The 25,326-nt window shown below is 40.6% G+C and overlaps 1 protein-coding gene across 4 annotated transcripts in view; it reads right to left on the reverse strand.

Annotated features, from left to right (window-relative positions):
• MACROH2A1 (macroH2A.1 histone) overlaps positions 1-20,264 on the reverse strand; it is a 46,246-nt gene extending 25,982 nt beyond the window's left edge. For 3 of the 4 annotated variants that reach the window (XM_074603448.1, XM_074603446.1, XM_074603444.1), the window contains exons 1-2: positions 20,112-20,236; positions 11,908-12,108 (exon numbers count right to left, since the gene is read on the reverse strand). In XM_074603448.1, the coding sequence (XP_074459549.1) occupies positions 11,908-12,079 (172 nt within the window). In that variant the 5' untranslated portion in view covers positions 12,080-12,108; positions 20,112-20,236. Of the gene's footprint in view, positions 1-11,907; positions 12,109-20,111 lie in introns of all 4 variants that reach the window. The other variant, XM_074603447.1, reaches the window with a different exon arrangement.
• Positions 20,265-25,326: the final 5,062 nt, after the last annotated feature.

A 25,326-nucleotide genomic window follows, 5' to 3' on the forward strand; every position in this document is an offset into this window, starting at 1 on the left:
CGGTATATTTCCTTTTGCAATCCTGGTAATGTTTGGAGAAAAAGAGAAAAAAAGAAAATGAAAATGCCTTTTTTACATCTATTACATACTAATATATTTAAATTTAACATTAGAATAGGGTATGAGATTGAGTTCACATTTAACAACTGACTATACCATGAAAGCTCTCCCATAGGCGTGCTTTAGAGGCACACACAACTGAATTAAGACATTAATCTCAAAATGAAGACGACTAAAATCAAAGCTCACATGACCATATACCTTTACCATAACACATAGTAAATCTCAAGTAATACTACACAGCACAGACTATGTCTGAATTTAACATGATTCTTCAATTATTTTTCATGCTAAGTCCCGTAATAACCTAGTTATGACACCTACTGGAAAACTTACAGCTGCTTCCGGATGTTCTACAGTTAAAAGCTTCATCGAGGATTTTGGTAGGCCTTCGCTACTTTTGTGCTCTTCAAAGTGCACAATTAACTTTATTATAGGGCGAGATAGAATATTAAGTCTAAGCCCCCAAAAGTAACTCAACATTTCACGCTGACAACAATTGCTTTAATTTATTTTTAAAGAAGGATTAGCAGGGTAAGGTCAACCTGACTATGCTTTCCACACCTCCAAAGAACTCAATTAAGCTGGCATAATCCTTTTCACATACTTCTCAAAAGCCACAGTGCAGACATACGAGGTTCAGCTTGCATTCAGCGCTGCATACAGCCGCCGGTGGTGACACAAGACCTATATCACCTTCCAACGGAGACGCTGTGCTCTCGGTGACAGCCTGCGCGTCCCCACCGACCTCGGTATGATTCTGTGTCACTGGAACAGCCCAGCATCTCCACCTCTCTACATTGGGAATTGTTTTGTTTGTATCTCAGACTTTATTACCGGTTGAAAAGCATGAGAAGCATTTGCCGCAAACAGCAGACAACTTTTTGGTTTCCCTCTGCTTCCCCCACCTCCGCTGCTTTACTGCATCAGGCACCGCTAAACAGTCGGGCCGTGTTATTCTCTGCAAGTGAGCAGCAGAACTATGCGGTTTTTGTAACGAAAGAGTCTAAGAAAGTGTTATGCCTGTAAAGCACAGAGGAATGTTTTATTTGTTCCTCATAAAACTAAAATGTCTGCCTCGTACAGTGGAGAACTGTTCTTGTAAGTGCTAAGCCCTCTTCCTTGGACAGGAAACTCATTTTGAAATTACAGTTTTCTAATGGTCCTTTAGGGAAGTTGAGGTACCCCACTTCCTTTTTGGGAACAGAACGCTCTGCACTGGCATTGAGGACCACAAAAGAGGAGCTTGGGGAGAGGGAGAGAGGAGGAGGAGGGTGGAATTTTTCTTCTGGCCTTCTCCTCAGCTCTCCGATAATAACCAAGCATCGATCATGTGTGTAGAGACCCACAGCAGAGAGCACGGCAAAACCCAGCCACGGGGCACCAGGCTGGGCAAAGGGGCACTCTCCCCTATCAAAAACCAGGAGATTAGGAGGTATTCGAGCTGAAGCCAATCTAGGCAGCAATTTTTAGATTTAGCACTGTCAGAAGACGAACCTAATCCAAACCCAACAGATCAGAGCACGTATAAACGCTAGAAATGAAGACTTTCTGGATCCGGATGGGATCCAGACTACTTGCTTGGATTTTGCTCGCAGCCAGCTTTACTTTCACATCTGTTTTATGCTACTGTAACTCTAAAGATTTAAACGTTTTAAACGTTTAAATGTTTTAAACCAATTTTATCCATGTTTTAAACCAATTTTAAATTAGGTTAAAATCTAGCTCCCTCTGTAAGGGAGCCGACCCAAATTTCCAGAGTAATCACTCCGGATTTAGGTGTGAAGCTGGAAAGAGTAGTAGGTAGGAAAAGGTATTTAAAATTGAGATTGGATCTGAATTCTTAGGAACCCATCTTTGGAACCCCTGCCATTCTACCAGGTCCAAGGGTTTGAGCCATTGAAGAGTCCTGTTTCATTAAAGGTAATCTTCCAACAGTGGGAAAAAAAAAAAGACATTTTTTTGAAAATAAAAAAAAAAAATAGACATGATTTTGAATCAACTCCTGCAACTGAACAGGGTGAAGAGAGAAAGCTTTGCTTCCATGTATTGAGGCAAAAGAAAGCGTTAAGAGCTTCCATGACATCAGGATTCACTCAGCTTGTATTTATCCAGCCAGAAGACCAAAACAAGAACATTTTACAAAAATGAGGCCTCACAAAAAGGATGTAAGTTGCATAATGTCTATTCCATTCCTTTCATACATTCACTCAAGGCATTTCCTCCCTAGAGAATAATTACACCACCACCACTCAGGCAAAAGGCAGCTCTGAGACACACTTTACAGAAGTACTGAACACCAGAATCTCTATTTGTTTTAAAAAGAAGAAAATATACAAGCTATTCAATATTATAATCTTTTGATGCTATAATTCTTCAATTACTACATATTGAAATTTTAGGTTAATATGACGAGATACTCTTTATATTTGCACAAATGGCTTTTTCTGTGCTTTTAAATAATTTCAAACAAAAAAAGCAAAACAACATGTATTGCTTTCACTGCAGATATAAAACAAGCCAGCAGAAAAGCTGTGGGAAGTACATAATTAGGAAAGAAAAAATTAAGTAGGAATGCCATGTCAGCATGGACGGACAGCTGTTATGTAGCAAGAAAAGGGACAGATGCCTTAGGAGTCTGACTATAATACAAACACATAAATTTGATTTCAAAGACAGAGTTGTGGTCAATATTTTTCTTCTTTGCAGTCATCTTTAGAGTTGTGGTCAATATTTTTCTTCTTTTCAGTCATCTTTAAAGTAAATGGTTAAAGTCGGAAGAGAAAGTTCTAGAAGTTAAGAAATTTTCTCTTAAAAATTAGCCTAAATGTAGTTCTCATTTATATCAAATGAAAAAAATCCTCTGTGATATTTAGAAGTAGGTGGATGGACATGGGTAGTGAAAACTGGTCTAAGCCTCTTTTCAACGCTTGAACCAAAATTGAGTTTTCTGCTGAGGTTTTTAAAAGTTCAGTTAAATATTTTTTAAAAGAAAAGAAAACAGGTTGCGTATCTTTGTACTTAAGCCTGAGATAAGACCACAGGAAAAGCTGCTCTCAAGGCATTTCCTACTCAAACACAACCAAAAAATGTTAGAAGTCTCCACAGAAACCTCATCCTGAAGCAAGTTTTCAGAGCAAGTTCCTCATCCTTTACTTGCAGAGACCCTGATCTCTTGGACGTCCTACTAAGTTCCCAATTTCATTGTTTGCATTTCCCTGTTTCACAGTGGTACCACTCTGCCTTGAATACCGTTGCTTTGGTATTTCACAACACTTGCAAGTTTTGGAACAAGAACTCAACACAAGGCTAAAATGAAACAAATTGCTCTTAGACCTAAACAAAGCGGGCACAGTAGCAACTGCAGACCTGGATGGAAACAAAAGCAAATGCATTTTTCTCCCACTCCTGGAGAACGCTCTAGTTAATTTATCCTACTTTTCAAACAAAATATTAGTGGTCATTACTGAATAAAACTCCTTTAAAGCCTAAATGACAAGGTCTTTAGCTTATCATGCATTCCAGGCTATAATACTTTCGAAATATAAATACTGAATTCAGTCTGGTCTGAGTTCATCCCCAAAATCTTTTCTTTTTTTTTTTGGTTTACATTTCAACCTAAAACACTGCTGTTGCATTGAATCCCTTTGTCCACCTTCTCTGCAGGGAGATGAAATCATAGCTTTGAAAATGAAACTCTTAACAACTAACAGGTGATGTGTTGACACAAGGCCAGTTTCCGAGCATGCAAGTTCCAACAGGAACAAGTCAGGGGTTTCTAAAAAAAATCTGAAGCCTCTTCTCAAAAGAAAATTCAGAGCAATATCCAGAAATCAAAGAAAAATGAATGTTGATACAATTCCACTGAGAAAATATGTATTTGCTACAAAGCCAACTACATGACAAGGAGTCTGTTTATTGTAGTTTAAATTAATCATCCTTCCATCAGCATTTTATTGACTTCAGAATCATTTTACATGATTCCGTAAGGTTTTAACCCAATCAACCGAGACTGTTAAGAGTTTCCTGCATTCTTCTCTCTGTGTATTCCACCCAATCCCCCCGGAATCTGCAGTTGTGAGAGTGAAGGTAGAATCATTTAACAACACTTTTCCTCTCATGCATTCCAATAAAACAGTTCTCAGCCTTGGTTCAAAGTAATGGAAATTTGATGCAGTGAAAATCAATTCAAGAAATTTTACTGCTTTGAACAAGCCTTGATGAAACCTCAGCTCTCACCAGGGCAATCATTCTCTTAGGATGTGATAAAACCCCCAAACCCTTCAGTCTTTGGTGTCTGAGCTGTATCAAAACTAGGCCCCTCAAAGAAGAAAGTGTTAACTTTGCCAAGTTATTGTAAGTTTTGCATTTCTGTGAGGCAGATGACAGGCTGATGTTTACATAAAACTCAAGTTCAGGCCACAAAAGCCACTTCCACTTAGAGCCTTCTGATCTAACTCAGGCTTCTTTTCAGCTCTTTTCTAGACTTTAATACCATCCTTTTTTTTTTCTGTAAGAGATAAAAAAATTAGGAAGTTAAACAACATTGTAATTTCTCGGTTTACTATTGATCTGTAAAAGGTATGAGAGCTTGCTTTTCAGGGAAACCTGCGAGTTTCATCTCAAATGTTATTTACTACAACAGTCACACCTCAAGTACTAACTTAAAAAGATATAGCCTATTTCTTCTCCGCTGAATTCAAGAATCCTTGTGTCAAACCAAGTATCTAACTCAAATTTACCTTTTTGCTTTTTCAGTGAAGCTTCCTCTACCTAGCAGTTTACACTTTGCTGTTACTCCTAACAGTTTACATATGTTTCAGAAACGCGCTCAAACATGATTAATGTAACTGCTGCCAGACAGTACTTGATCAAGTGCAGGGCGTACGCTTTGGTCTGGCTGTTAGAGAGTACAGGAGACTACTCAGGTCTTGAGATTGGTCCTGGCTGTCTTTCACCTTTGCAGGCACACGTTAGGAACTGGCTTTTCCAAATATTAAAGATGTCAAGTGGCTAATACCAATCACCTACTGAAAGTCAGTGAACATTAATAACGTTACTAACGAAAGAAGAAAAGGAGAGGACTTCATACTGTAAATTTGGATTTCACTGGAGTGACTCCCAGCCCTGGGCTTGAAAGAGGAAATGGATGTGTATCACAGGGGTGTACGCCCCTGCCCCTACAGAGAGGAGCAAGACACACAAGCCAGTGTCAAAGGCTTTACCCTATCAATGACCAAAGGCGATGCAAACCATACATGCTGCGCTCCCACGTGTACTCATTTCATCGTGATCTGGCAGACGGCGATAATGATTTTATTAGATACTGCCTCTGACAGTGAGGGAAGCAGGACTCAAGGTTTATTACTGAAAATATTAAACTGCTGTTGTCTCCAAGTCATTCCCCCACATCAAGTCTTTTTGTATCAAGATAGCAATGAAAACCATAATAAATACAGGTATCTGTAGTAAAATACAACTGTAATTATTTAGAAGAAAAATATTTACAAGTATTTCCCCCATTACTTTACAGAAAGAGAATACAGGAGTGGCTATGTAGCACATTCAACATTTTTTCTTGGAAAAATCTATGTCTGGAGAAAAAAAAACGTAAAAAATCTATTACTTTGGGTGTTCTGTGGTAGGTGAACGTATGGACTTTGTTCCATCGCAGCAAAATATACATCTAGCCTGACATCCTGTCCTCTGCCAGTGACCAAGAGCACATGCTCAGGAATATTAAAGGAACAGACAAAATGCTGTTTTTCCAGAATATTCCCTCCAATTCCAGCCATGCGCAGCTTAGCAGTTTCACAGCTTAGAAATATGACTGTTACTAGAATGAAGAGTATTTAATTCTACATATAAGGGTATTAAAATATAAAATAATTTAACATTTTCAAGGGAGAAAAAACAATTTGGTGATCATGATGTAAAAAAAAAACCAGCCCAGCATTTTGTACATTATCACAATATGACACACGTCACAATGCAAATTCTGACACATTTTTACTGCTCTTAAATAAGTGTCTATATTGACATATGAGTATGCACTGTTAGGGCTTTTATTGTGAGAAGATGCTTTGGCTTTTATTGTTTTTCATCAAACCTGATCTGTGAGCTTGGAGAATACCTTAGGACCCTAATCAGGTAAGTAATTTTGTATCAACTTTGCTTTTGTAACTCAGAGATCCACTGAAGTTTATGGGACTACAAGATAAGATAGGTTCATACCTAAGAGTTCACAGGGTTGGAGGCAAGGAAGGGCTTATCAGTGAAAGATAACTCTTCATTTATATACATTTGAAGCAGAGTGATCCATGAATTTTTAAGTTCAGAAAGAAAGTTGGTCATTCAACTGGTAACAATGCAAAGTTTTATATCTAGAGAGGCACTTCTTACAAGTATAGCAGTTTTAAATTGTGACAATCTCACTTATGAGCATGACGCAAGAGGAACGTTACAAAGGAGCTTTGCTATGCTGATATTTTCAAAAGGTCTCTGCTTGTGAGGCTATCGCCATAAACAATGCTGCTGTAATTTAGGTCCAGTATTAATCCACTGGATCAGAAGAGGCAGTTTCATGCTTGTTCAAGTAAGGCACGGGTCCTACAAGCCCCTAATTTATTTTAAACCTCTTTTGGGACACGGTCTGTGGCACGACACCATAATAGGGATTAGTGTTTCTAAAGCTGCCTATTTAAATAGAAGAAATGTATCTTGGTAGTGAATGCACATTTCAATGGTATCACGAAGATACTGACAATTAATTCCCTTCTTAAATTTCATTACCGCCTAAGGACCGTTATTTATGGTGGTCTCAGAATGCCTGGAATTTGAATCTGCTTTTAACCTAACACTTTTTTACTGTGGACCTCTGAGCTCCCCTCTGCTTCCAAGCAGAAGTTCAGCAGTACATCTGCTTTGACAAACAGGGCAAATCATAGTTTTCCTCTGTGACCCTGTAAAAATTTTCAGCAGCAAGCAGAACACAAGAGGTGAACAGCAGTTCAAGTTGATCAGCTTGCACATCGGAAAGTGAGCAGCTGAAGTGAGCAGCTAAACTTACTGCATTCAGGAAGGACTTTCATTTTGCAGCCAATCAGTTGCTGGCTTAAGAAAGTTTTCCACATCGAAAATTAATCAAGATGAAAATGCAATGACCTGAGCTCCAGCACATGAACCTCCATTAAGGGATTCTGGTGACATCAGAAAGCCTGAAAACAAAAACTCAGGTAAGCACCAGAATGCCTCAGATGCAATTCTAACTGTGGGATTCAAAAGGTGCTTATTTTACATTTCGACAAAATACATGATCAACAGCACACAATGGGCAATAAAAATCCAGTTGAGAAAAAAAAAATCTAATGGAGAAAACAGACATTTAACATTTTCTCCTACCTTACTTCAGTATGTACAGAACATATATAAATCAAAGTCTCATTTCTTCTGTATTCCTGTTCTCCTGCTGTTTTATAAACTTCTCCTTCTCCTCATTTGCTATGACATTTTGGCAATTGAAAATTATTTACAGTGTTGAGAAGACTATGGGGGGCAGGGGGAGCAGAAATCACTTGCAGGCCTGGTTCCTGCTGCCTTTAAATATGCTCAAGAGATTTCTAGTTTTTAAGGGCAAAGGAGTATCTTTTCCAGTTAGTAAGAAAGTTTGGACTATCTTGTAACTTGTGCAAGCTGTGCATCTGAAGGGAACAGACCTGATTACATGTATGGCTGGTCCCGTTCTGACAAATACAAACTACGTAACTTCATCTGAGTGGCTGCAACACCCCAATGAAGGCTGTGGCCATCCTCCTAGTTTAGGGTTTTTTTTGACATAAATTGATACTGATGCACCACTTTGCAGAGAAAATGAATGGATTCTGAAGTACATGTTAGGGAAGATAAATAGGCAACAAACAATTGTAAAACAAGTGCCACAATAAGGAAAGAAGACAAAAAGAATTACTAACACTGAACATTTTGCCTGCTTAAAGCGGTTGATAATGCTTAAAATTAGTTCTGCAGCATAAGCAGAAATTAATCAAACGTTCTGACTATTCCCTGCAAGATAGGCAGCACTGCATGACCTGCTACTGTAAAGAAGGAAAATAAATAAGAACCATACGTTACAGTTCTTCAGCATCCCCACTATTCCTTCAGAGTAAAGAAAGGAAGTAAATCCACTTGCTTCCCTATCGGTAAAACTCAAAGGCACTTTTTCTGCACATTCACCCACTAACACACTTGCACCCTATTTCCAGTGGACATTACACATTATTTCCTTACATGAAAAGTACGAAAGAATAAGCAGATGGTATGCTTAAGAAACCAAAATGGGTGTGCTGATGAGAGAGGGTTTTTTTTTGTAATATTACTTGTAAGTAACAAAAACCTTTAATGAATAAGTAAGAGAAGGAGAATACTTGCTGTGCAACCTATTTATATGTCAAGTATATTGAAATGCAAGATAAGGAAAAACACTTCATTAGGAGAAGACAAATTGCACATCTAATAATATAGTAGTTTTATTTTTAAAGTTACATAACAGACAACACAGGGAAGATGTACTCCAGCCAGCCCCTGCAGAAGAAGTTGTCAGAAGCCAAGAGACTGAAATGCAGCACAGCAAAGACACACTGTTTTTAGTTCTGAAGCAGACAGAATAATTCCTGTGAGCTAGAACACTGCATGTACCTGCTAGTGAAGCTGTACTGTGTATAAACACGCTAATACAAAAGTACTAGGACAATATAAATGTAGATTGCAGAAGCACTTCATCAGGTAGACTGAAAAAGGGGTTAAATTACAAACAGGCCCATACGCTACAAGAAATTGTAGAATGCGTATTTTTAGTTTCTGATGAGCAACCAGACATACATGGTAACGGTGAGTTACCTTCAAAACACAAAGTGAATAAAGTCATAACTACCGATGGACCCAGAACAGAATTTCAAGTCTGAACAGCTGGAAGCATTACGGAAGTTCAAATCTCAAATTGAACCAAACCAAAAATCCCAGATCTGAGCACATTATGGGCTAATTTCGTATTTACAGAGTTAAAACTTCAGCAAAGGCCAGCAAAATTTAGCACCTCATCTTCTAAAGGATTAAAGTCAGTGCCATATTCTGCGCACACATGAACTAGTTTTCAAACATTAGTAGGTTCCTTTCTATTAGGTCACGTCTCTGTCATTTCCCCTCTGAGTCTTTTCTGAAGTTCTTTCCTACAACTGCTTTTGATATTTTACGTTTCTCCACTCCTTCCTGGATGCACAGGATTGCTTTTTTGATTTAGCCAATTTATTAGCATGCCACTTCACATGGGCTCCTTCCTATTATGTCACGTTCCGGCTTTTATTTTGAAATGATTGAAATGCTTTGATTTAGTCTCAGATCACGTGCTGACATGAGCATCTTTAAAAACCCTCCTGGAGAGAAGTCAGGATTTCTCTGGTTTTGTGAAGTAATAACTGCCAAGAGGTAAAAAGAACACAAACCAAAAATCTCCAAGCATCCCATTTCAAGAGAGTGTTTCTGAATTATACTGAAAAAGGATGACCTGAAGTTCAGAAAACATACTGAGCATTAAAGGCTAAAAAATTACACTATATAGAGTGTGAAAAACTTAACAGAAAGAGAAGGGGGGGGGGGAAAAACCCACCAGACTGAGAGAGTCATAAAACATAAAACTATTTACTAACTCAGTAGGGAAAGAAAAGAGTATTTGTGCTTTTGAAATGCATCTGTCTGTAAGAATGAAAGAACACCCTGAGATACACGATACTAAGACTATCTACCTAGCCTTCAGAGGAGGAAAAAAAAACAAACCAAAACACCAGCTCAAAAATATTTAAAGGGAGAAAAAAAGAAGGCGCTTTTCCCCTTAGCTCTCCTTTCCCCCTTCCTTTTTTCTCTTTTGGCTTTTTTTTTTTTGACGTTAATTTCCTCAGACGGTTTCCCAGGATGCACAGCAGTTAAAGAAACACCTTTATTTCCTCAGCCTATTCTTAGCTGCCTAAACCATCACTGCCTCAGTAAACACTTTAAATCAAACAGTTAACCAATAACATGTGCTGCTCATTAGCAGTGCCTCAAGCTCACCTGTATTGTTCTGTTTCTTTAAAAGGGCAGCATTCAAAGTACCCTTCACCCTAAGAAGCATTTTATTTGAGTTGTTATTGCTGCAAGCAGGAACCTTGCTGAAGGAAATGTTAATTTTTTTTTAAGGCCATCTATGCAGTTTAAAAGCATTCTTTTAAAGAAAAGGCACAAATAAAGAAGACTATGAGCAAGTGGAAAAAAAAAAAAAGGATGTTTGATGGCTGAGAAAATTCAATAATGTAATATGAATACCTTACAGAAAACAAGCACTCCATTAACTATTCTTAAAGTTACCAATCTTCGTCTTTAAGGGAGGAAGAAACTTTACAGAAAAAAACAATCAGCCTATTTTTGTTCTTCAATGCCAATATCCCTTATAAGGTGTCTCTTATAATATAAGACAATTATAAAATTGTCTTAACAGTCAGGTCGCTTTGGTTTTAAATACTCCCAGCAAAGTTAAACCGCACGCTTTGCTACTTTGTGCTTAAGTCAAAGAAAGAATGAAGTGCATCTCTTCCTCAGAGACCCAGCACATGCTTATAGCTTAAAGCCTACTGTCCCTTGAAACCCTTCTATTTGCTGCAACCAGAACATTGACATAAGCAAATGCACTGTAAAAAGAAACACTGCTATGAGAAATGAGATCCAATTCAAGCTTTTCCTTAGTCATGCTAATAGAATCTGTCTCCAAACCCTAATCCATCTACCACTTGTGTTTTTTTGCTAGATCCCTAGCCTACAGGTATCTATTTGTAAGTCAGTCTGGCAACATGAATTTGACTGAACTGGTGGTTTATTCTTATCTTTTCCTTTTTTTAAAAAAAATTATTTTATTTTAAGCAAGCCACTATAGTGAAAAGCCCTTAAATTGATGCTATTGCAGTTGGGGTTAATTTTCCATTGGAAGACTACTTCTGTAATGTTGTTTATGGGGTAAACTTGCAGGGCTTTAAGTCTCTCATGAGTGGAGAACTGCTCCGTAAAGATCTTTACTTGCATGTTTAGTTGTGTATGTCTTTGGACAAAGCATTTTCTTCCTTTGAATTTTCTTTCCAAACAGAGGAAAAATAATACTTTCATCCTCAAAGAAGGTACTGTGAGGATGAGATAATTATTTAAGGTGTTCTCATTCTGATATGATGAGAGAAACAGAGAAAGGACTACAAATGTAAGCAAAAAAGCTATGTTGATCTGGGGCAGATGGACAGAGTGTGCATTTATATGCAGACTGAACCAAGCAAATTGCAAACGGCATATGCAGTCTCAAAAATAATCTGTAAATTGAACAAAAATGTTTAAACAATGCTGTAAGCAATCTCAGCCCTGTGTAAACACTGAGAAGCGCTCTATTTAAAAGAAATGTATATGCTTAATAGACAATTATAACCCAAACAAAGCCATCAGGCACAAAATTGGAGCAGGCAGGACTGCAACACTGAAGGCCCAGCCCATACACATTGACATCAGCAGGAATCCTTCTGACTGCCTATGTGGAAAAGAGTGTTTACTACAGGTCAAAGCCAATCTAGTGCTGGAACGCACCAAGGCCATCAAAGCCCTGAGGCTGGGGTAGGGATGCCTTGATTTTGGCTTAGATGTGTGATCAGCATAACATTTACTTCAGCTATAACTTTTTTAGTCATCTATACAACAGAGGATCTTTTTCATTTTTTCTTTCTGTGCAAACTCAGCTTGTATTATTATTTTAACTGCTGCTATTTCACATTGTTCAGCAAAACCTACCAGTCAGATATTCCAGTACAGCAGCCATGTACACTGGAGCACCAACACCAATTCTATACTTCGGGTGGCCTTTCTTAATGTAACGTAGCATTCTTCCAACAGGGAATATGACCCCAGCCTTTGCAGAGCGGGAAGTCTTGGTTGACTTCTTCTTTCCACCCCTGCTGGACATTTTGTCTGTATTGGGTCTGGAACAGCACTCTATATATTAGGAAGAAAAAAAAAAAAAGATAAAGGGTTATCAATAAGGACTGATGCTGTAATACCATATAATGAATTTCAAGACAGATCAGTGTTTTGGAGTAGGCAATGAATTAGGGTGCCTAAAACATACAGAAATGATTAATCTGCTTTGGAATTACTTTTCTAAAATTCCTAACAGATTAAACCCACTACCATTAATGGAGCAAAGCGTGATAACTACCTAATGTAAAATAGAGCTTCTGCATTAAAACAGAGGATGCTTTCTGCAAGGAGACAGACATAACCCTCTGCTTTCGGGGAACAACTCTTGATTTGGCATTTGAACAACTGCAGTAGCACCGTTATGCTCATTAATAACGATGTTCCCAACTAGGAAAAACCGCATCCACTAAAGGTTTCATAAAGTGTATTCACCTTCCTTAAAGAACTAGATTTTCAAGCGTGTGTGAATTTACAGAACAAAGGCTTATGCATGGCAAACTACATCTCCTGTACACTAAATGTTCTATTTTCCGAAAGATCTGAAATGAACCCCTTGAGATTTGAACCTACTGCAAACCAGCTATCTCCACGTCAAAGACTGTGCCACCTTCAATGTGTCCTCTAGGAATCTGATGAACTTCAATCTGCCACCTTTCCTTAACATAACAGTGGTCTAAACACCCAGCAGATATCTGACAACTGTATCTCAGTTTATGTCGGTGAAGAAACCTACTGCTGATACAGCCGTCACACATATTTTTTTCTCTCTTTGATTTCTGCTCAGGCTGTAAATAGAAGCTGACAAATCCAAAGAGGTGGAGGGCTTGCAGACTCTCAAGGTACCTTTGAAGGTTTAGGCAATGCACTGGGTTTTGAAATGAACTCAGAGGAAAGGAGACTGCCCCCATTTCCTCCTCCCTCCCGCATGCCTGAACTCTCAGGAAACCAGCAGTATGCATCAGCAATACACATACCTCTGTGCATCCCAGATCTTTCCTTGCTGCACAAATCCTACCTAATACAAATGCAAATTCACTGGTGCGTTTATATACTCCACAATGAAACCTCCTTAAGCCTGCTTTCCCATCACACCATTTCTCTGCTTCCCTTCCTGTTTTTCTCTCCTTTATTCTGAATTCTCTCCTTGTCCTCAAGAACCTAACTGTATTTGCCATACATCTGAATCCACAATGATTGAGTGAGCTCAGAATTAGGCAAAACAGGTTCACCAGCCTCACTTCTAAGTTTTGCAACTTCTGTTCTGTGCTGACATGTCCCGCAGTCTTTTAAATCTCAGTGAGTCACCGAGATTCAGACTACACAACTATCAAATGAAGACCACTCAGGATAACTAAAGAAACACCAGTATCAAACATTTATTTTCCTTTCCACTTCCACACTCCATTCATCAGAGAGTCCATAAATGCTCCTTAAAGGTAAACAAAGAAATCCCATCTTATTAACTCAGTTGAAAGTCACACTACATTTATGAAACTGATCTCAAAAAACTGACAGGAAACTTTGCAAGGGGGAAGCCATCAAAAGGGCTCTTTCTCCTCTCCTCTGCTGTGAGCTCAGCTCTGTAACAACTATTATTCTGCAAAGAGGAGAACAAAAGCCAATTTTCTTGCCTTGAGAAACTGCCTAACTGGAGCTCACAACTGATTTCAAAAACCTTCCATTAAATTGTGTTTTGTCATGTAGTTAGCTCTGTCTTTGTTAGCAAGAAGGCTGGGTGTGGCTTTGAGTTGGCTATGGACCTTCTGCCAGAAATTATTTTCATCCTTCATAATCCATTTTCATCAATACTACAGATGTTTGATCTCACAAATGTTAAAAAATTCACTGAACCAAATGCTTGGGAAAGCAGGCATGAGAAATACCTGTGCTTCTAGACTCCCCCATAATCCCTTTGTTTTGTAACTGATCAGTGAATGATGCAAAATATAACTTTTCTAGGAAAAACCTACAAGCCTTAAGCAATAAACTTCTATTAATCATTTGGCTTATGAGTTTATGGGATAGTCAGAATAGCTGGAAGAGAATATGGAAATCCTTATTTCCTGATGTTGGGGTTTTTTTTCTTTGGGAGTGTGTCATCTAGCCATCAGCTGCTGTAACATTTGGATCAAAGTATGAGTTAAGTATGTAGCAATACAGAATTACTGCCAAAGAGGCTTTGAAAGAGATGGAGTAAACACAGCTCACCCAACCTAAAAATCCAAACGGAAGACACACATGGGTGGCTGTGCTGTCGCTGGTAACAGAAAGAAAAAGAGCACTGCCCTTTCATTTTTAGTTCCTAGACAATGACTATTGATAGAGAGGTAAGCGAAGTGGTTCCTTCATACGTCCAAATAAATGGGTACTGTGTATCGCTGTCTCTGGACACATATGACCTGTCCAAAGCCATGCTGAGTTTGCTGTTAACATAGTATCATTTGTCATGCTAAACTAACCTTCCTCATATAACCCTTGAGCAACTTGCTGTTAGTTTCTAACCTCTTTCACATGGTGTTCAGAAGATGTTTTCTCCTTTAACATGCTATTCTCTGCTTAATACCTCCAAGTCTCCTGTTATCTGCAGCTAACACCTACCCGTATATAAAACGGTGTATTTTTTTCTTTCATAATAAGCTTATTTTATCACTTCCGCAAACTCTAGAGGTTAATTTCCCCCTTTATTTTATAGTCCTGGTCACATTTCTCTCACTAATATTTAGGATAACCCTGAACCTATCTTGACAATTAACCTGATCTTCTCACACTATACATTAAAGAGCTTTCTAGCTCTAAGTCTATTTGAGAGGAAAAATTTTGCTTGAACTAGAAGGGTGGGGGGACTTGCATATTGAAAAAAGCAAGAACTTCTGGAACTTACAGCATTAAAGGTGAAACACAGTGATAAAGATGAGGTACGATAAAGATCTTCCTGTCTCAAGGATCCCATTCCTACAACACGTAGTGAATCACTGTATCATTAGATGTCGGGGAAGGAGGGAGGGAAATTCCAAATAAGTTTCAAGTACCACTTTTAATTTTGCCAATCATGTAATTTGGAAGGGGAAAAAGAGAGCCTGGCATAGACCTTTTTGGGGCTTAATTATGGATTCAGGATTTGCAGAACCTGTTTGTCCTGCCTTTGAGTGGAGGGATGGCCCAATGAGCTCTCACAGCCTTTTCTCTAGTTCTAGTTCTCTATGGCAGAAGACAAGGGGAAGAGAAGAGATTTCGTTTGCAACAGCCACAAAACAAAAAAAAAAAAAAAAAATGTATTGAAGTGAAATGTGAAGAGTATGGCAACAGATCAAAACCAAGGAAAATCCTGTGCCTTACATGTTCTCAAATGGTTTATCTTTGTAACACCAGAAACTCTGGAATGCTGCCAACGTTAATGAACCAGAGCTGTTTGCTGAGTCACTTCAAGCCAGCGGATGAGGAAGGCAACCAAAGGAACCTTATCACATAGTTCAGACAAGATTTAAGCAGGAAAATTAAAAATAAAAAAAAAATAAAAAAAGAAGAAAATCACAGTCAATGACAGTCAATGGACCAGTCCTTTCCTTTCTTTCCCCTCTTCTGCCGTTGCAATGGAATTACTAAGAAACTTTACCAAATACATTTCAAAGTGTTCTAGTATTTGACAATAAAATTATTTCATTTCAATGTGACAGTTCACAAAATTATCCCTGTGATTATCAGGGGATATCACTGAGGAGTCATCTAAGTCCACCTTTGACTTCAAATCAAATTTAATGCAATATTCTTCAGTGGTTCTGCTGTGCTTGGACACAGATTGCCCTAGTTGCAGAATTTAGCACCTGATTCATAGCCTTTTGAAACTCCCTTAAAGACAGTAGCAAGATTCATACTGCTTTCTAAGATATCAAGATTCACAGAAATGTGAATCTGATGGCATATTAACTTGTCTAACAGCAAAGATTCAAGCTACAAGACTCCTCTGCTGTCACATCTTTGCAAGCCGTAAATATATTTTCTAAGAAACAAAATATTTAGGTGTAGTGATGAAATCAGCATAATTAAAATTTTTCTGTTTGAAATCGGCTGTAGGAACTCTGGTTGGCCATATTTTTCTGTGTGAAGATAGATACTCCACTAAACCACACTTTCAAATACCATCTTCCTAAAACGCGCATAGGCATCTGTTTTTCTAAAAGTTTAACATCACTTAATTTTGAAAGTACAGCCTGCACCTCCTGGTAAAGTGATACCTAATTTCCAAATACCAGTGCTTGATTAACTCAGTCAATTTGACACTTTCATGAAACAGTAGTAATAAAAAAACCCTGCTATCAATAGTTTTCAGGTACTGGTCTTTAATGACTTAACAAATTACTAATGAATGCTACTGCTGTCAGGCAGGGACTGTTCTGATCATGGACTTACACTGGTGTATTAACTACACTCAGGAAACAGATGATTAAATTTAGATCACATCACGTCAGTAAGTGTAGTGGAATCCAGGACACTGTTACTACAATAGGATAAGTATTAAGATTCAGTAATTATTTTTTCTCCTCTTTCCAGTACAAAGACTAAGCTGGAAAGTTCTTTTTTTTTGTATCACAAGAGATTAACTGCAATGCTATTTTCTTTCCATTGTTTCAAAAGATAAACAATGTAAGTGCTGCCATTCTCTCTTAAATCTGTCTATGTACTATAATAGTAGCCACTCACCAAACGCTTTTTGAAAAGGTGCATTTGAATTTGCTTTGACAACTACCTTGCTCTGTTCTTGGCTAATCGGAAACTAGTCTGGCATACTTATAAAATGCACTGCTTATATAGTCAGTATAAAATGGTCTCTAACAATGCTTGCCTAGCACAACAGTGTCTCAGCCAGTGACTGTGGTTTCTAGGTACAACAGTAATAAAAGAAGAGCTAATCACTCACTTATCGTTTGACCTAATGTGATTTCAAATTTTAGCTTAAATGCTTTATATCAAAGCACACCTTGTGGTCTGAAACAGACTGAGGAGTGAAACCTGTAGTGAAACAGCCGTTCCAGCGCTATGTTAATTTCTCATCTGAAAAGGCAGCACCATACATACATTTATTTGTGCTTGGAAAACTGAGAGAACATTCCTCATCTAGGAATGCCCAGTAAGTGTACTTTCTGTTGAAGATTAATAAGACTAAAATTCCCATAAAGAATGTGAAAAAGAGGAATAACATTTTCACAAAATCTGTGTGCAAAACAAAATACTGTTGCACAATTGTATTCAACTGGCAAAAGTCCCTCCCACAATGGGTCTGAAACCCCAAAACAAATATCCCCTTAATGCACAAACCTCCACTATGAACAGGACTGGGAGCATGACAAGAGTTTTAGCTGGGCATCCTGCCACCAATAGTCAGGAAAATGTAAATACAATTGTCTTCACTGACCACTGCTGGGAGTACTAGCATGAAATCAAGCCCATTTGTGCATTATAGCTTTTTGTATACTAGGCAGGAAACAGAAAAATTGATACAGGACCTTAAATCACTGGACCATTTATGAATTCAATGTTCAGAAAAACTGTTTTAAAGGACATTTTGCAAACTTCTTTGCCCCTTGACATTTTTGGAAGAATGCAAAAACACACGAAAGAATTCACATGGATGCTTCCAAGGCAAAATAAACATGTAGAATGAGATTTAGACTGCTGGGGGAAGGGAGTGCAAGAACTCAGCCCACTGAAGCAGCCATGAACAGCATGATTCTAGCATCACTCCAAAAGGAGTGAAGACCCTCTCTTCAGGATGGGTCTGGGTAAAGAAGTACAACCTCTTTATGTGCCTGTAGCCTCTTTCCCTGACAAGTGAGCAGGCAATGCACTCCTTCCACAAACACCGAATGTTTCTTTTTCAGATTTTACCTCTAGGAAGCACTGAGATGACAAAACCTAATGCTCACTGTACCAGGTCAATATTCCCTCTCCCAAGGGAGGCTGTCTCTGGAGGCTCTTTTTCCCTCTTGTGGCATCAGTTCTAGATTCCTGCTCCTTTATCCCTACTTTACAACCTTGCTGGGGCAGGACTTCCTTTTATACAGAACGGTCAACAGGCTGTGATCCTGGTTACCGGAGTTGTAAAAAAATGCTTTCAAATTTCTTTGAGAGCACAAGATTTTGACCATTCTTCAGGAATATTACTCTATCACCTATCTTGTCAAAGCTTATTGCTATATATTGTAGTTTTACCTGGAAAACCAGGCAACTCCTAAGGATAAATTTAAGCATGCTGGTTTCTTTTAAGACTAAGTTTGCGGTGGTGGATTTGTCTTTTTGCTAATGCTGATCTATAAAATAAGCAGTGCTTAAGGACTCTACCTATATTACTATCATTAGGCCAAATTCTAATTTTACTACAAGTTTTTAGATCAATTACGGCTTAATCTACACTGTCAACATTTTGCTTTACTGGCCATCAGAAGAGTATGCCTTACACACAAGAAAGCCAAAGTTACTCTTTAGGAACCCAGAAGGCCTAGATTTCAGTATTAAAGCTTATGATACATAAAACACAGCAAAATAACCTGTAACTGTTACTAAGTAAGCAACAGCGTAATTCCTTTCTTTCAGAACACTTAAAAAAAACAACCAAACAAAACATGTTGGGTAGTTTTCTGGAGAATGCTTGATACAAATCTTTCATACTCAATTGCATTAAAATATATTTTTTCAAAGCAGCAGTAATTGTCTCATTCCCACCTAAATATTTTAATTCTGGGTTGAGCCAAAGAACCCAGGTTTCTGTTTTTATTAATTGCTCACTTGCTCCTTAAGCTCATTTATTTCTTCTGCTCTTAGGAATGGGGGAGGCAGTGGATCTGCAAAGTTCCCTACAGACCTGTTGCTAAGTGACAGCCACACACAGTCCTGGGGAAAAAATGGTCGTTCGTTTGGATGGTCAAGAGATAAATAACAAGCCCCATACAAATACATTTCAACAACCAGTCTCCTTCCAACAACACAAATGAAGCAACTTCAGTTTTCCAACCAGCCTACTTGCATACGAGCTGGTTCCAAGTGCCGGCTTCAGATGCAAATTAACAGGCCTTCTGCAACTTACTTTTAAAGATTGCAGAGGAAAGAAAAGGATTATAGGAAGATATATGTTACAGAAACAGTTTGCTCCCCTTACTGTCTCCTACATGCACAAACGTGTCAGTCTTTGGTCTACATCCAGGCGCTCCTGTGATATGCCTTGTGCCGAGCCCTAGGAGCCCGCATTCACCTGCGTCTTGCGGCACTTGCAGTCCCCCAGGAGGAACACCCACAGCCAGAGCCAGGCCGTGCAGGTTGCTCGGATCCTGCAGGCAGACATATTGCAGGCTACACAAGAAGTGACAGTTCCAAAAGAATAAGGGGCCCCGTTCCTAGACAAACATTTAATTTTTACCACTCTCAGAAGCCTTTGCTTAGGGTTTTAAAAAGGTCATTTGGCTTCTTTTTAACTAAGTCATTCACGTGTGGCAGGTAACTTTTATGCCACGCTTTCTTCACCCCGAAGTGAAACACACCGAAATACACGTTCTGCTGCTTTTTTTGCGGTCTCTCTACATTATCTTCTCCTGCCCGGTGACCCGCGGTGGGGAAGACGGGCAGGGCTCCGTGCGGGCGAGGGCAGAGCGGGATGAAGAACGGCGGCTCGACACCCCCCGCCCCCCGCCTCGGGACAGCCGGGCCTGCGGGGTGCCCTGGGCTCCTTCCAGCCGCCGTGCCCAGAGCCAGATTCAATAGGGATGAAACCCCGCTGCCACCATTTCGCTGGGAGCGGGGCGCATCTCCCCTCTTCACCCCAGCCGCAACAAGAAGAGGCAAAACCCAGAGCCCGCCCGGGAGGGAGGGCCCCGATTTTACTTCAGGGAACGGCGGGAGGGGGGAGTGGGGGTGCTGGGATCCCCCCTCCTCCCTCATAGCCCACGCCGGGCCGGCTACCATCGCGCCGCGGCGGAGCCCCTCAGCGCCCCCCCGCCTTCCCTTTCCCCCACACGGCGGCAGTGACTTACGGCGCGGCCTCCGTCGGCAATATGTCGGCCGGCGGCGGCCCCGCTGCCGCTGCCTCCGCTCCGCCCGCGGGGCCAACGGCAACGGCTCGATGAGCGAGCGGCGAAGTCCCACAATGCCCGGCGCGATCGCGCGTCACATCCCCCCACCCCGCCGCCGGTTGGCTCCGCCCCTCACGGCGCCCGCCTCGCGCTCCCTCACGGAGCTCCCGGCCCCGCTTCGCTGCGAAGCGGAGCGGGGGGGGGGGGGGGGCGTGTGTGTCACTCGCCACAGCGGCCACCCGGTGGTCACTCATGCCGCTGGCGCAGGCCCTGGGTTTCCCCCTCCGGCCCCCGCGGCAGCTGGCCGCCATGCGGGCGGCCCGGCCTGGCTGTTGAAAAGCCCCTTCCCCGCGTGGGGCTGGGCCTTGGCACTGAGTCCGCCACAGCTGCTGCCGGGCCGCCGCTCCCCGCGCCTGGCCAGGCCATTGTGTACGAACGGGCTCGCTCTGCCGCCTTCAGCGGGGAGGACAAAACGGGGGTTTATGCTACGTTCTTTCCCAAATGGAGTTTCTCGTTCAGGGAGGGAAGTGAAGGAGTGACTGGGACATTACCGCCGGCATGAGGCCTTCGTGCTTGCTCGTCTTGCCTTGTGCTGTATAAAAATGGCTTGCTGCCATTTTATAAAGGCCCCAGATGGAGCTTTTGGAGGAGTTTCTGCATGGGAGATGGGGATGTCCTTGAGTGCACCTTGCTGGGTGCCCTGGCCTGCATGCCCAACGGACAAAGGGAGGGTTCTCCTCCTCTCCTGTCTTCTTCCAGTTGCCTTCCCTGCCGGCAGCCAGTGGAAGAGGGTAGCTGCCACAGCTGGCCTTGGCTGCAGGATAGACAAGCCGTGACAGATTGCGTCTGTGTTTACAATGGTGGGACTAGAGGCAGCTGGAGCTCTCAGTGTCATGGAAGACTCCTGGCTTGCTTCCACTTCCAGACCCTTCTGCTGCTCCCGCCCGAATGGAGCATCACCTTTTGTCAGAGCCCAAAGCAGGATGCCAGCCCATAGCCTCTTCCCCAGTGTCCTTTGCACTTCATTCGCAGCTAGAGCTATGACAGGTGACAGTGGCACAGTGGCGTAATATCATCACAACTACCAACAGTAAGTAGAGGCAAGGGGTTTGCTTCACGCTCTTCTCATCAACCACCCTAGTCTCCAGCACTCCTCATTTTGCTCAGTATTAGCACATATTCACAGTACCTTTGTCACACAAAACAGAAAGCATAAAGGAATACAAAGGTTTAAAGGAAGAAGGAAAATCAGGGAACTGGGGACAGCCCGTATAAAACATCTGGGGCTGGTCTAGGAAACATCCCTTCAAAAAGTGTATCTGAAATCAGGGGCGAGAAGTCGTAGTACGCATAGGGCTGCATGCAATCCGTGTGTCCTATGAAAGCAATGTCCTGTGTGATTCCACCAGCCAAGCTCAGGCATTATAATTGTGGTATTCTCATCTGTATAAATGGTCACTTAGTCTGTTTTTTAACCCAACTAAACACTCTTGTCTCCCACGACATTTCTCATTACTTTTGTGCAGCACAGGGTCAAATGCAGCCTTGGCCTCACTGTGCTCCCCGAGTGCTAATTGTCACCTGAATGCTCTTCAGACATGCAGTTTTGCCTAACAAAGACTCCCCGCTAAGTAAGGTACCCTATAGTCCCTGATTGCCCTTAACCCGAGGGTATGGATACAGTACTTACTGAGCCATCTGCCCTGCTCCTCTTACACAGCTGAGGACGCACTCTGCTTTCCCCGTGTTCCCATCCACACACACCATCTCCCTCCCGCCTCCTCCTCCTCCTCCTCGTTCAGAGCACAGTGGAGCTCGGCTCCCTTTTTCCTTGCTGGTAGTGCTACCCACGCAGTAACCCTTCCCGTGTGCTGTGCCGAATAGAACTGGTCGTGGTCGTCCAATGCTTGGCTCTTCCCACTCAATTTGCTGTCACCCACACTAGTTTTATTTAAAAAAACAAACCAAACAAACAACTCCCAAATATTTCTGTTGACATGATGAGCTGCAAAGGCTCATGTGGAATTTAAAGAACCCACAACATTGATGGGGTTGATGCAAGGTGAAGGGAGCTGACCTACAAGAGCAGATAGAGTTATCTAGAAAACCAGTGTGCGTCACTTTCTATGCTCTTCTACTGTTGTCATTCATTTTGTCATTTTTTTTACGGGGAGTCTCTGCATTTTGTGCTTTTGAAGAAAGCCTTCAAAACACAATTGGTGAGAATTTCTGGAGTGAGAGCTGCCTGAGTTTGCAGAGGGCCTGAACAATTTCTCCATGAAATAGGATGCTAGCATGGAGACCGCTGTTGATTATTTTACTGTTAACATCACCTGGCTCACCTCCCACCAAAGCACAGATTGATCATGCTGAACATCTACTGTGTCTGCAAAGAGCACCCATTTTGAAAGCACACAGTGTGTCCCAAATGGCTAAAAGGGATCATTGCTTACAAAAGTCTGTGAACCTACACTACATAAACTACCTCACTAAAACAAACCTTGGCTTAGATTTTATTCCCTTTGCCAGTTTAGTGATGTATTTATTTATATAGAGAATGATAAAAAGCACCTTTCCAGAGCTCCACTGTCTTTATGATTAATATAAGCAGTTCATGTTCTTACGTTCTTGTATTCTTACTTCATATTGACACTCTGACTCTGTAATCAACTTTAGCAATCTCAAGGGACTATTTGCAGAAGATAGTTCTGAGTGATTGAGAATATAAAAACCTAACTTGTTTATGCAGCATAGGTGGCAGAGAGGGAAATATTACTTGGGAGGGGGCAGAGCAGTGTAGGAAGAGTTGTGGCTGATGGTAATCCTCTTAAACTTAGATAAGCGTTTTCTCTTTGGGATAGCTGTCTTAATTCGGAATGCGTTACCTCATTTGTCATTGGTGTTTATTTGTCATTCTGTGTTTATTATATTGGATATTCAGAATGCATGTCCTAGGTTACTTCAGTTTGCTGAAATATCTCTTCAGGATATGGTGTGCCCAGCCAGCAGGTCTCTGCTGTTTTCCTTCCATCTTCACATGGTCAAAAGAAAGTACAGATTCCTCAGGCATGACCTACTTCTCGAAGGGGCTATCTGAACCTCCTTCAGCTGCTTAGTCTCCTCTTTTTGCAGACTACACCACTAATCCATGCTTCAGTTAACTCCTTACAGTCAGGTTCCAATCACATATACGTACCGGTAGTGTGCCTAATGCCATTGACATTCATGCATTCTCCGTCAGATGGGCACAGTGACCTTGTACCAAATCCAGGCAGTGCTCGTCACACTCTTAATGCAACCCACAGACCTAGTGCCCGTGGAGTATTAACTGTGATTTCCAAAGGGCTGACACGGCCTTGCTGCAGATTGCTATAATCCACCGTGGTTGTTATTATATTGAGCAATTGCCCACTACAGTACTTGAATGTGTGTGGGACACACACAGGCTCTTTCACTTTGCCCTGGTTTCCAGCCGCCGTAAAGATACGGAGTTTTTCCATTATTGAAAATTACCTTATCAACATCAGGAGCTTCTGCAAGTGAGATCAACCACAAACTGGTGCTGGAACCATGGTGTGTTTTGATATCTGTTTTGTGCAGGGTCAGAGCCATTGATCTCAATGATCCTTTTTTATCTTCATCATCTAGACAAACAGAGAACTGCAGTTTGGTTTCCAGCACACTTCAAAAACTGACAGCTGACTTTGTTGGTGAGATGCTGTTTTACACTCAACCTTTATCTACCACAGCTGAACAGAATTAATTCCATTTTCAGACAGTCACTCTTGGCTTTGACATCCAAGTCATGACAATTGTGAAGGTATTCCCCCTCTTCGGAACATGGAAAACAATTATTTATTTCTGCCTTGACGTTCTCAAGGCACTGTTGACTCTATATTATTGCGAGGCATATTGTTCTATAGCAGAAGTGCCAACTGGTGCTAATATGTTATGATGAGATCAATACTTTCAGGGCACAAGAAGTGGATGTCTAGGATTCATTTCCCAGGCTGGAAGATAGAGATAAGTTAGTACAGATAATTTACTTCTTTTGTTCCAAATTTTTGAAAAATTTTTGAAAAAATTTTTTTCAAAAAAAAAAAAAAAAGAAATTAGTGCTAACCAACTTCTTCAAATATCCGTGCCGTTTTAGTAATTGCTTTCTCCTAGAAAAATATCAACTATGGAAATTTTTTAGCAATGCTTATGCCCCCTATCAAAAAAATGCTTAATAGCATTGAAAATGTTGTAAATAAAATGTCACCTTTTTTTAAAGGAAAGCAAACTTTTTCCATTTTAAATCTGGAAAATGAGAGACACTATGATAATTGAATTGATAATTGAACTTTTTAATGCAGGTTTTGAAATCATTCATACAGCTAATGGATGCTGTGACTTTAAAAAAATGCCAAAATCTGTAAAATTATAATTAATCTGTAGAGTAGAGATACTATTAACCTCCGATAAAATGCATTTCAAAACCTGCTTCTTCCGAATAAAAGCAAAATGCTGTTTTGAATTATAAAATCAGCAGCCCAACGTGACACAGTGACATCAGGAAACGTAAATGCCTGTTTCCAGGAATATGGAAGATGTGTGCTCTAAAATAAGAGTGAAGCACCCTGGAGCCCGTAGAGAAGAGGAACACTTGTCCGCCTCTCGTGGAGGCAGCCTTCTGCTCCCAGCATAACCTGATTCCAGGTTGGACATTAAGCAAAGCAGTTCATTCTCTTCTGGTATTCAAAATGACCTCTTGCATGACTGCATTTTTAATGTCAAGTGGCTGGGGAAAGTTCTGTGTTATTGTGCAAAGAAAGTATTAAATCTAAGAGCTATGATTTATATTATTAAGTCAGAGGATTCAAAATTACATCCCATGATGATCTGCTCAATGGTTCCTGGTAGTTGGTGAAAAGCTTGGTGGAGAGTCATGCAGTAATAACTCATATTTCTTATTTTTAGTTATTAAATCCCATTGCTTCCCCAACATTAATTTTCCATGTAAGCAATAGCTATAGTTGCCAGAGGGATTTTATATAATTGCAGATGGTAGGAGACATAGCTGGTAATTGCAGAAATGCAGAGGGAGATGTCCAGGAGGTGATCTTCTATTAAGATGTGGCTGTTGCTATGGAATACTTTACTAACTGCTGTTCTGCATGAGAGCGCTATGATA

This window comes from Larus michahellis, chromosome 11 (genome assembly GCF_964199755.1).
Source record: "Larus michahellis chromosome 11, bLarMic1.1, whole genome shotgun sequence".
Classification (NCBI taxonomy): Eukaryota; Metazoa; Chordata; class Aves; order Charadriiformes; family Laridae; genus Larus; species Larus michahellis.